The following is a 13,205-nucleotide window of genomic DNA, read 5'->3' as shown; positions in this document are numbered from 1 at the left end:
ATAGATACTATATCGGTGGTTATTATTATTTAATGGGCTTGTAGATGCCCAAGCAAGCTAACTTGCCAGGCTAGGCCGCAGGCCTTTGAAGGTGCCCATATCTAGATTGCTTCCAAAAATTATCCAAGCCGGCGCAGCTTGAAGGTTGTAACTGTTGGTGCTGAAATGATAAAGTCAGGTAAGGAGTTCCATAGATTGACTATTCTATTCGTAAAAAAGTTCTGCCTAACAAGTAATCTTGATCTTTCTTAAAAAGCTTAAGAGAGTGGCCCCTGGTTTTTTTTAATTATTATTAGCGCTTTACAGTGACCAGCACTGAAGGTCTGACAGCAACATGTGCTACAGTCGGTGGTAGCAGTATTTAAAGTAAAAAATGTAGATGGGTCCAAGTCATAATGTCGTTTAAGTATCTTATATGTTTCAATCATATCACCCCTTTGGCGTCTGCAATACAGAGACGAGATCCAGAATTTCAACACGGCTTTCATAAGTCAAGTGGGCTAATCCACGAAGGTGTTTAGTTGCACGTCTCTGAACCTTTTCAAGGGTGTCGATGTCTCTGGCTAAGTACGGACTCCAAGATTGCACGCAATATTCCAAATGCTGTCGAACATACATCTTATACAAAAATATAAACATGTCAGTAGAGTCAATTCTAAAAGATCTCCTAATAAGCCCAAGAACCTGTGTAGCCTTGACTGCAGCTTTTTGGCAGTGTAGAGATGGCTTGAGATCACTTGTACACCACACTCCAAGGTCCTTCTCGTTCACTAGTTCTAGGTCAGTAGATACATTTGTAGTGCCATCGTACATGGTGTATGATGCAGGAAGAGAGTTACCAATCTGCATTACTTTGCATTTGGCTGCGTTAAACCTAAGCAACCAAACACTTGACCATTGCATTAACTTGTTGATATCATGTTGTAGTTTAAGGCTGTCATGAAAAGATTTAATGACAGAGTATATCTTGGTGTCGTCTGCAAACATCTTCAAATTACTCTCATTTAGGTCAGGCACATCGTTGACATACAATATAAATAATAAGGGACCCAAGACTGAACCTTGAGGAACTCCACTCTGAACACTAACCCAATCTGACTGAGACCCATTAACCACTACTCTCTGAAAACGATTTGTGAGAAAATTGGATAACCATAGGGACAAGTTTCCACGAACACCGTACGCTTCAAGTTTAGAAATCAATCTACGATGTGGTACAGAGTCGAACGCCTTACTGTAATCCAAGTATACCACATCAACCCCATAACCCTGGTCCACCGCACTTGTCCAGTCTTCAAAGGTTTCCAACAAATTAGTTAAACATGACTTGTTGCACGCAAAACCATGTTGCTGATGGTTAAGAATGTTATTTTCTAAAAGAAAGTCAAATAACTCTGTACGAACAATAGATTCTAAAATTTTAACCACAGTAGATGTCAGACTGATTGGTCTGTAGTTGGTAACCTTAAACTTAGAACCTTTCTTATATACTGGTATTATGTGGGCTTTCTTCCATTCGCAAGGAAGATCTCCACTAGTCAAGGACAGATGGAATAAGGAGTGCAAAGTGCATGGGCACAAGCCTTGAGAACATAAGAATGGATGCTATCTGGACCAGGAGTCTTATCTTTCAGAGTGCTCAATTTCTCCAATACAATAGACTCAGATATGTTGACATCACATATAGATTCTTCAGATCTAAAAGGAGGTGATGGAATATACGATAGATCTTCTTGAGTAAAAGTTGACTCAAAATATCTGTTGAGAACATCAGTAATCTCCTCATCACTGGTAGTGGAAGAGCCATCAGTCTTCTCTAAAGGGCCAATACTAGGCTTAACCTTTTGTTTAGATTTGACGTAGGAATAGAAGGCTTTTGGGTTGGATTTAAATTTATTTAAAAGTGATTGTTCGTATGTCTTTTGGGCAGTTCTAAGTTTACATTTGACTATATTACGTTTGGTCTTGTAGTTAGCATAGTCAGCGCAAGACCTAGACCTCCTATATCTGGAGAGAGCAGAATGTTTAGCTTTGATTGCTACAGATATACTTTTTGTCCACCATGGAGGAGATTTGCTAGCCTTAGGAGTAGAGGTAGGAACAAACTGGATCGCAGCATCGTTCACCAACTGTTTGAATACCTCCCAATTATCGTCTATGCTATCACTACACATACGATCTGCCCAGTCAATTCCCATGAAGTATTCATTCATACCTTGATCAGTAGTCACCTTTTCAATAATTAAACATGGAACTATAGGTTTCGAGAGAGGTGGTATGTCATAGCACTTGTATTTCCATACAAGGCAGTCGTGGTCACTGCTTCCCAAACCTGATAAATTAATAACTTCATCGATAAAGTTGGGATCAGAAGAAAAAACCAAATCAAGTAGTGAAGACTGCTGGCCTTGTCTTTGCCTAGTACAATTTGTTACATGCTGAACTAAATAACTGTCTTGAACAGCATCCAGGAACAAGGAGGCCAAGGAGTTTTCCCAACTAGAGCATACAAGATCTACCCAATTTATTGGTTTGGGCATCGAGTTGGACATAGATAATATATACACGCGCATGGTCAGTCGAACCATAGATAGTATACGCATAGATAGATGATAGATCTAACTATATACCTTACTGGTAAGGTATATTAGCTATCTATGATATACGCTACCTTTACTTTTTGGCTTTAATGTACTATCTATGGTTGAACCATATGGTTACCTCCATGTGGTTTGGCAGGTAATTGCCTCACTTTTGCCACAAATTTCAGTGAACAGGTTCACAATTTTAGTAAAAGGTCCACTATAGGATACTGATGTAAAAAGGCTCTCTGACTTGGGATGCATGTAGTCGATCTGTTCAACTGTTGATATCACAGTATACTGGTTAGTTTTATAAGTAGCTACAATATTTTTGTCTAGCCAGAGCTACAGTTATTATTACTTTTTAAAGTAACCCTGAGACTAGACTCCTGACCCCTTGTAATTATCATTGTACATGTAGTTGTCAAATTATCATGACATTATCATCGTCATCCAAAGTTTTAGTAGCAAAGTACAACCTGAAATCTTTAATTACTGAAATAGTATCTATCTTCTTGGAGGGGAGGGGGATTCCCCACAGACCCATTAGTTTCAGCATGCTGCATCACGCCACACCTGAAAAAGGCAGTTCACTTAGAACCTGAGATAAAACTGAAGTCCCTGGGTTGAAATATAAATGTGTGGATGATGTAACAAAGTGTACCATGCTGTGCATCTATTTTGAATATGCCTACTTGGGTAGTGCTAGAATTGCTACGTGTTCCAGCATCAGTTTTTCCTACAAAATTAAAAGTAGTTGACACAATCAAGAGTTAACAATCCTCAGTGACAGATATATACCCCCCATTCACTGGTCAGTTTGTCTTGGGGAGGGGGGTGTTGTTGGCATTGAGGTACATGTGATATTCCAAACAAAACACTTCTGTGCTGCTCTGAAAATACCATATGGCTAGCATAGTCTAAATATTTCGAGTTGGGAAGTTTTTGAGGTTTTGGGTTAGTAACCGAGGGTTAACATCTTGAAAAAATTAGATCTCCATAAATTGTATATACTATTTACATATGGGATTGCTTGCAAATTAATCTGCATAAACACATTGTGTCTTCAAAATATTGCCCCTCAGGCTATATGAATATTTTGAGGGGAATATTTTTGAAGTTGAAGCAAATGTAAAAATAAAAAAATTTCAAATTTCCCAAATATAATAGCTATATGGAGGTTTCCCTGTTAACCCCCAAAACCTTTGAAAATGCACCCCCTTGAAATATTTAGAATAAACAGCCAATAAATGAGCTGAGTACATTGCTCACACCATAAATATATAGTTCACACCATAAATATAAAGTTCACACTTATAAATGCTGCATGGGATTGTTCACCATCCATCTCTGGCTACATGATACAAGCTTTTGTTTAGCTGTAACCATGACATCCCAGCTATAGATTGTTTCTGCTGACTGCATTGCAAAAAGATCTTTGATAAAGCAGCAGCAATTGCCACTCTGATTGCCATCACCACATCTCAAAGAATGTTCTTTGTTCGCAATAATCTTAGGTGAGCGGTTTTTAGTTTGCTTTCTTCATTGCCATGCATGCTTTGGCTTTATCTCTATGGCCATGCACATGTGACTTGTGACCAAGGACTTATGTTTTAGTGTTGCTGACAGTAAAAAATACTATGACTGCTCCATTAGAGTACTTGACTGCTCTTTTAAAGTAGTCTTACATAGTCAGAGTGTGGGCTGGAAAAGAAAGGGTCTGGTGAACATAGCACTAGCCGAAAGAACACAGCATCTAATTGACGATAGTAGAGATGATAGCTTTGAAATAGTGGGATGGAGTCTATAATGTTCTCACTAATCAACTATATATAGCTTCTCTGCTGCAGCCTATATATATTGCCATTCAAAAGCTGTGTATAGCAGAGCCTAGCTCTGTTGTTTTAAAGCATTGCTATGTTTCCACCACCTAACAATAGGAAAGAAAGTGGTTTGGCTGTATAAGACTGTTATTATGGAGTGTATATGAGTGAACCAAGCAAAAAGGTGGTGGTTGAGCTGCGCATTTCTCTGATCTACCATTGGACCATGCAGAGCAATGCAGAACATGCAATGTTGGACCAGAGCAATATTGTTGTAGTGTAACCATGTATATTTATTGTTGTGTTGCTGTCCCTGGTCCTGCTTTTTTGCCTCTGATTTCCCTGTCCCCATCCCTATCCTGTTTTCACCTCACCCCAAAAAACCTGTGCTTTCTAATGTGATATGGCTTATGGGTAAGGATTCATCATAACCATTAAGAGTGTTAATAATCTCAAGTCAATAAGCATGGTACAGATACTTATTTACGGGGTCTATAGCAGCTCAAATTACTATCAACTCAGCATATATATATATACCTTCCTGCTCCTCCACCCCCAAGCAGTGATACTCTAAGTTCATGTATATAGAATTAGCTATTATAGTGGTATGCACTTCTCATGCAAATATTATATACAATAGTCTGCTTGAGAATCTACAATACTATGGAGTGTGAGCACATGCTGTTAATTGTTAAATTATATAACCTTGGTGGCAGTTGTAGCAACAGTGCATGTGAATGGCCAATTGGCATGCTGTTCATTAATCGTCATAGTGTAAAGACATGTTCGCAATGATGTATAATTATTATGTGCATGCTGTAGGCAGTACCTATAAACACCTTAATTTCCAATTCTGCCAGTTTGCATAATATGCTTTCATGGAAGCACTACAAAATTTATATGATAATTACTAACCTATTTCAACAATATGGATTTGCAATATTGTATACATGCATGCATGGGTTTGTATTAGCCTTTTGCTGAAGGATTTCAGCCTTCAAGCCACCTACACCATTCTAGAATTAGAATATAGTAAGAAATCAAGCATGTGTAACTATATGCCTCACACTATTTTTGAGGTTACGTAGGTCTTTTATTATTGCCATGCAGCATTAACTTTCCTATATACTCACACTGGCTAATTATATTTTGCCTGTCATCATGCCACTGCATACTAAACTCATCTCTAATAATGGAAATCTTTTGAATGCTCTAATAGAGAGTTTTGTGAAATGTTATAATTGTTGTGTTACAGCAGTCTGGGAATTAAATAATATAATGCTTATAGATCTGACTGAAAAGAGACTCAGCAGTTTTTGGTGTTCTCCTCAATTTATAATTCTGGTACGCCCTAATCTTGCACAACCAAACTATGCACTTTATTCTTTTGACATTACTTTACTGAATTGAATTAGGAAGATTATAGCGGTTGCCAAGGGAGATTTCAGGAAGCGTCTAATCTTACACGGTACTAGCTTCTTGGAGTAGGAATGGGGGATACCACATGCAGCTTTGATATATCTAGCCAAGCAATGACAGTGTCTCACATGAAATTTCAACAAAAGTTTTGGGTGCAGTCAGGCAATCTTTACTGTATACTAGAGCAATTGCAGTAGAAGCTCTGGATTTTTGTGTATGTCCTGCACTGATTTGTAGTTTTAATGACTGTTCAAGATTCAAATGGTCTCTAATTGTACATATAGCCTTATTCCCTTCTCTAATAAAATAGGGATCACATACAGATTAATCAAGAAACTCGATATGACAGCCCACCAATATTAAAGATGGTATTTTATTGAAAGTATGGCTATATGCTTACCAATACTGCTACATGAGGATTAATACTGTAAACAGTTTCACACTTTACTTTAAGTCATAGAAAACACGGAAGTGTTTGCATGCAGCACACACAATAATAATCCTATCTTTCAGCTTTGTCCAACTGCATGTGTTCATATGTTCAAAAGTTTTTGACATAATTTATATCTAATCAAAAACAGCCAAGCTGTAAAAAAAGGTGCGGCCCCCACAAAGGCCATGGTGAAAAAAGATGTGAAATCCAAGGTGGCGGCCAAGAAATGGCTGTGATGGTAGGTTAATGGTTACATTTTAATAACAACAATTCAGGTGAATTTGGTGCCAAGACCAAGCGGCACAAAATTCACCTGAATTGCCGTTATTAAAATGTAACCATTAACCTACCATCACAGCCATTTCTTGGCCGCCACCTTGGATTTCACATCTTTTTTCACCATGGCCTTTATGGGGGCCGCACCTTTTTTTACAGCTTGGCTGTTTTTGATTAGATATCACTTCTTTTTGTATTTGTATACTGCAAAGCCGGCCTATGGCTGGCTTTGGGGCTTTTTTAACCCATGTGTTTTTTTCTTTACCACAGGAAGAAGAAAAGAACTTAAAGAAGAATTTTAGTACTTCAATTATTTTTCATTTTATTAGTAATTATACAAATTATATACATATATTTATTACATGCTCATTATTCCCCACAGGATTTTTTTTGCAGCTGATCTCTCTACTGGGTGACTTGAAATGTAGCTGAACTATATACAGGATGGTTTCTTTGTAGCTGAACTCTCTGTAACAGGTGATTTGTTTGCAGCTAAACTCTCTACATGGTGGTGTCTTTATAGCCGAACTCTCTACATGATGGTTTCTTTGTAGCTGAACTCTCTATAAGGTGACTTCATCTAGCTGAACTCTCTACAGGGTGATTTTTTTGTAGCTGAACTCTCTGCAGGGTGATTTGTTTGCAGCTGAACTCTCTACATGATGGTTTCTTTGTAGCTGAACTCTCTACAAGGTGACTTCGTCCAGTTGATCTCTCTACGGGGTGATTTGTTTCTAGCTGAACTCTCTACAGGTGAATTGTTTGCAGCTAAACTCTCTACATGGTGGTTTCTTTGTAGCTGAACTCTCTACAAGGTAACTTCTTCTCTACAGGGTGATTTGTTGTAGTTGAATTCTCTACAAGGTGGTTTGTATGAGGCTGAACTCTCTACATGGCGGTTTCTTTGTAGCTGAACTCTCTACAGAGTGATTTGTTTGCAGCTGAACTCTCTACATGATGGTTTCTTTGTAACTGAACACTCTACAAGGTGACTTCTTCTAGCTGATCTTTCTACAGGGTGAATTGTTGTAGCTGAACTATCTACAAGGTAACTTCTTCTAGCTGATCTCTATACAGGGTGATTTGTTTGTAGTTGAATTCTGTACAGGTGGTTTCCTTGTAGCTGAACTCTGTACATGATGGTTTCTTTGTAGCTAAACTCTTTACAAGGTGACTTCTTCTAGCTGAACTCTCTACGGGGTAATTTCTTTGTAGCTGAACTCTCTATATGATGGTTTCTTTGTAAATGAACTCTCTACAAGGTGAATTCTTCTACCTGATCTCTCTACAGGGTGATTTGTTTGTAACTGAACTCTGTACAAGTGCGTTTTTGTGGGTGATCTCACTGCAGGTTGATTTGTTTGTAGCTGAACTCACTAAAGGGTGATTTTGCTTGTAGCTGAACTCCTTGCATTGTATCTAGTTTCTAGCTGATCTCTCTACAGGGTTATTTGTTTGTAGCTGATCTCTCTACAAGTTGATTTGTGTGTAGTTGATCTCTCTGCAGGTTGATTAATTTGCAGCCTATCTCTCTACAAGGTAATTTGTTTGTAGCTGAACTGTCTATAAAGTGATTTATTTGTAGCTGATCTCTCTGCAGGTTGATTTGTTATAGCTGAACTCTCTACAGGGTGATTTACTTGTAGCTGAACTCCTTACATTGTGACTAGTTTCTAGCTGATCTCTCTACAGGGTGATTTGTTTGTAGCTGATCTCTCTACAAGTTGATTTGTGTGTAGCTGATCTTTCTACTGGTTGATTTGTTTGTAGCCAATCTCTCTACAGGGTAATTGTTTGTAGCTGAACTCTGTACAAGGTGCTTTTTTGTAGGTGATCTCACTGCAGGTTGATTTGTTTGTAGCTGAACTCACTAAAGGGTGATTTGCTTGTAGTTGAACTCCTTACATTGTGTCCAGTTTCTAGCTGATCTCTCTACAGAGTGATTTGTTTGTAGCTGAACTCTCTATAAGGTGATTTATTTGTAGCTGAACTCCTTACATTGTGTGTAGTTTCTAGCTGATCTCTCTACAGGGTGATTTGTTTGTAATTGATCTCTCTACAAGTTGATTTGTGTGTAGCTGATCTCTCTGCAGGTTGATTTGTTTGTAGCCGATCTCTCTATAGGGTAATTTGTTTGTAGCTGAACTCTCTATAAGGTGATTTGTTTGTAGTTGATCTCTCTGCAGGTTGATTTGTTTTAGCTGAACTCTCTACAGGCTGATTTGTTTGTAGCCGATCTCTCTACAGGGTAATTTGTTTGTAGCTGAACTCTCTACAAGTTGATTTGTGTGCAGCTGATCTCTCTGCAGGTTGATTTGTTTGTAGCCGATCTCTCTACAGGGCAATTTGTTTGTAGCTGATCTCTCTACAGGGTGATTTTTTTGTAGCTGACCTCTCTTCAGGGTGATTTGTTTCTAGCTGATCTCTCTACAGGGTGATTTTTTGTAGCTGACCTCTCTTCAGGGTGATTTGTTTCTAGCTGATTGCTCTACAGGTTGATTTGTTTGTAGATGAACTCTCTACAGGGTAATTTGCTTGTAGCTGAACTCCTTACTTTGTGTCTAGTTTGTAGCTGATCTCTCTACAGGGTGATTTGTTTGTAGCTGAACTCCTTACATTGTGTGTAGTTTCTAGCTGATCTCTCTACAGGGTGATTTGTTTGTAGCTGATCTCTCTACAAGTTGATTTGTGTGTATATAGCTGATCTCTCTGCAGGTTGATTTGTTTGTAGCCGATCTCTCTACAGGTAATCTGTTTGTAGCTGAACTCTCTATAAGGTGATTTGTTTGTAGCTGATCTCTCTGCAGGTTGATTTGTTTTAGCTGAACTCTCTACAGGGTGATTGCTTGTAGTTGAACTCCTTACATTGTGTCTAGTTTCTAGCTGATGTCTCTACAGGGTGATTTTTTGTAGCTGAACTCTCTTCAGGGTGATTTGTTTCTAGCTGATCTCTCTACAGGTAGATTTGTGTTGATTTGTTCATTGCTGATCGCTCTAAAGGTAATTGATTTGTTGCAGTTGAACACCCTGCAAAGTGTTTTGTTTGTAGCTGATCACTCTAAAGGGTAATTTGTTTGTAGCTGAACTCTCTCCACAGTGACTTGTGTGTAGCTGAATTCTGTGTAACTGAATTCTCTAGAGAGTGACTTAATTGTAGCTGAATTCTCTACACAGTGCATGACTTGTTTATAGCTGAACTTTCTTCAGTGTGACTTGTAATGTTCTGAATCTCTATAGTGGTATATTTGCTTAACTCTCCACATGGTGACTGTCTTCTTGCTGAACTGTCTATAAGATTAACTGTTTGCAGCTGAACTCCCTACAGAATAACTTGTGATGTAATAAAATTCTATAATGGAGTAAATAAATTAGCCGAATGCTCTATTAGGGTGACTGTTCTATTAGAGTATCTCGATCTCGCATTTGCTACACGGAGTTGGCTTTCGAATCATAACTCAGTGGTTTGTAATCCGATTCTTCTGTACTACTGCAAGGACTTTCTATGAAGATTATTCCAGCTATACACCGATTTTCAGCTCATTGCTCTAAGCGGTTTGCCTAGTAGGCGTGAAAACTAATACTTTTTTATTCATAAAAATCGATCGCGTAATTGTGACACAGGTTGGGTTTTGTGTCATATCTCCGTGGTCTTTATCTCGATTCCTTTCAAACCACCAAAAGGCACTCCTACGATGGTTACTCCATCTACATAGCAATTTTCAACTCATTCCATGAAGCGGTTTACCCTGTAGGCGTGACAACAAATCGATCTTGTTTTACGCGAATAATCGGTCATAACTCCTGAACCATTCATCGGATTTGTACCAAATTTGATGCTAGAATTCGCCTTTGGACTCCCTTTCTGTGTGCCAAATTTCAAGGCGATCGGAGTACGCGTTTGCTTGTTATAGCAATTTTTGCAAGTGTGCGAAAAGACGAAGAAGAAGAAAAAAAACGAAACTTTGGCAGCTCGTATCTCGGAAATGGCTGGAGCGATTTCCTTCAAATTTGGAATGTAGACTCCCTTGGCTGGCGGGAAACTGTGTAGCAAATTTGGTTCCAATCAGATAAGTGATCACCGAGATACAAAGGTGTGAAAATGACGTTTTCGTTCTTCCTGTCAATATACTCACGGTGTGGCGCGCCGACTTCTTGGGCCGCACGACACACTACCGTGTGTCTTGATAATGACTGTCATATGCATAGAAAGTGTATTCAAGACTGAGACAAAACACTATAAAAATAAGTTGTGAATACTGTGGCAAATAGTGAACGTTACTGCACATTAGTATGTGCCATGTATTATACTACAGACAACGTACTATCTCGCATTGTCTGTATTATATCCTTACCCCACAAAATTGTATCTGCACCTAATGTACTGATCTTTAAGACTAAATTAGATGTATTTTTATATGACCGCCGGTTTGATTTTATTTAGATGTATTTGAGATTGGTTTTTATAAGACTTTGTCTTCCTTGTATCAATTAACAAATAATGATAATAATAATATACTACAGATATAAAGGCAGATTTGTTGAAAACTCTTACTGAGAGTTTGGTGCTCTCTCAATTACTTTATTCACTGTCAGTTTGGGACCCTCCACTTTCCCAATCTTAGGCTGCAGCGAATGCAAAATTGCGCTGTATGTCTCTGTAAGGATCTGCGTAAGTACGATCACGTCAGCTGTCACTATCCAGCACTGAACTGGCTTCCATTTGGGCTCTGGTTCAGCATTGCAGCTCGTGTGCTATGCATAACTTCCAACATATGCAATTAGAACCACCTATTGTGTTTGGGCAGAAACATTCAGATGAGACAAGATCATCTGTGTTATTTGTTCAGCCAGTTTGTTGCCATCTTTCCTTTACTCAGAGATTTTTTTTTTTTGTTTCAAGACCACACAGTGGTGGAACAGTCTTCCTGAGGACAAGTTGATGGCACAGGATTTTTTCTCCACTTTATTTTCATATTAATTTTATTAACTAACTGATTGTGTGTATAAATTATGTATGTATATTGTGTTTGTATGTTATACTGTATGTGGTTTGTAAGTATATGTATTTGTGTTTTGTCATGTGCTTGTAGTGTATGTGTTCCCTCAACCAGGGAAAAGCAGCTATGCCAACTGGTTTGAGTTTAAATTACAAATCAATTCAAATCAAACTGCTTTATTAGAGTATATAGCAATGCAGAATCTATAAGTTTAGTTTGCCTTTACTGCTTCACATGGGAAACTATAGGTAAGTATACTATAGAATTAACAGTAAATGTGTTCTTAGTTTTCAGGTCAAATTATGTGCTAAACTTAAGACCATTACCAAGATTATGCATGTGTCCTCATTTGCAAGTATCCTGAACAGGTTTTGCTTGTGCAACAATAAAGTTAGGCCAAATTCTGTCAGGAACAATGCATAGTTACAATATAGTGGTAAAGTTTATGATTATATTGCATGAGATATCATCGTGATAGCTAAAAATAGCTACATCCAGTATAATATGACCCTGGCAAATTTACCACGATAATAGCCAAGCCATTATATAACTCACTATTAATTTTGATAACAAATTAATCCAGTGATATCTGAACATTATACTATTGTAACCAAATTTAATATAAATCAGGACCTGCATAGTGACATGCATGGTTTTATCAGGTAGCTAATTCAGTTGAAAATTAGAGCTAACAATCATACATCTTTATTTCCTCCCTTCTAGCAGTGACTGTTCTATTAGAGTACTGTTGACTGCTTAGTTGCAGAGTATTATTTTCTGCTAGTACAATACTGCATGCATATGATCTATATACACATGCATGCATGTCAGTGTAAAGCAATGCATGCAGCTTGGGGGTAAGGTCTGCACTGCAAAAACAAACAAAAACAAAAAAAACAAAAACAACAACCTATAAGTGTGAATGGGATGATATTATACAAACCACAAGAACCTGCATTGCATGTACCATTTGGATATTTGAATATAACAATGATACACAGGTATGGGTTAGCTATGACCTTGCTGTAACCACATGCAGTCTATGGTAACATAATGGGTGGTTTAGATACCACTTGATTTGATCAAAGACGAATTGACTCAGTGCACATGATGCATTTGTACAGGCTACGTTGGCAGTGGGATCTTCTCTCTAATAATATGGACATATGTGGTGGTCAGATGGCCGGATGCTCTTAAAATACTCTAATTGAAGTTGAATAGTTGAGTGTGCATTGTAATATTTTAAAATGAATGTAGTGATGTTTTCTAGGGCATATAAGGATGCCACGACTATAATCATGTCATCTGTCATTGTATATGTATCTCACAACATAATTTGTGGTATAGCAAAAAGCTTATGACCTTGCAAGGTCTTGTGCCATAGTCGCTGACAACATTCATCATGTCATATACTGTTTCCACTTATAGCTAGCAACATCATGGTATGAATCGAGTTTGATTAGAAGCAATGTATAATTATGTGTACATGCATATACTCACATATATAACAGTATGGCGTTTCTGTAGGCAGTGAAGCTAGCTCTATAAAGCAAGCAGCTGTAAACATACATTCCAAGTTTAGCACCTTGACAGCACTTGTCTGAGAATTCTGTAATCGCACTATATGTATTTACTAAAGTCTTATCTACTAAGTGAAGTGGTATTTTATCATTAA

At 37.9% G+C, this 13,205-nt stretch overlaps 1 protein-coding gene across 1 annotated transcript; it reads right to left on the bottom strand.

The window, feature by feature from the left end:
- Positions 1–1,538: 1,538 nt before the first annotated feature.
- Positions 1,539–2,213, bottom strand: LOC136243457 (uncharacterized). Its single transcript, XM_066034962.1, has one exon. It carries the CDS (start codon positions 2,211–2,213, stop codon positions 1,539–1,541), a length of 675 nt encoding a protein of 224 aa, XP_065891034.1.
- Between the last annotated feature and the right edge of the window lie 10,992 nt (positions 2,214–13,205).

Source organism: Dysidea avara, chromosome 13 (genome assembly GCF_963678975.1).
Source record: "Dysidea avara chromosome 13, odDysAvar1.4, whole genome shotgun sequence".
Taxonomy (NCBI): domain Eukaryota; kingdom Metazoa; phylum Porifera; class Demospongiae; order Dictyoceratida; family Dysideidae; genus Dysidea; species Dysidea avara.
Note: the sequence above shows the minus strand (reverse complement) of the source record. Positions and strands in the feature narration are given on the sequence as shown.

Coding starts and splice junctions, on each gene's coding strand:
- LOC136243457 (XM_066034962.1), bottom strand. CDS start 2,213: ATGAATGAATACTTCATGGGAATTGACTGGGCAGATCGTATGTGTAGT.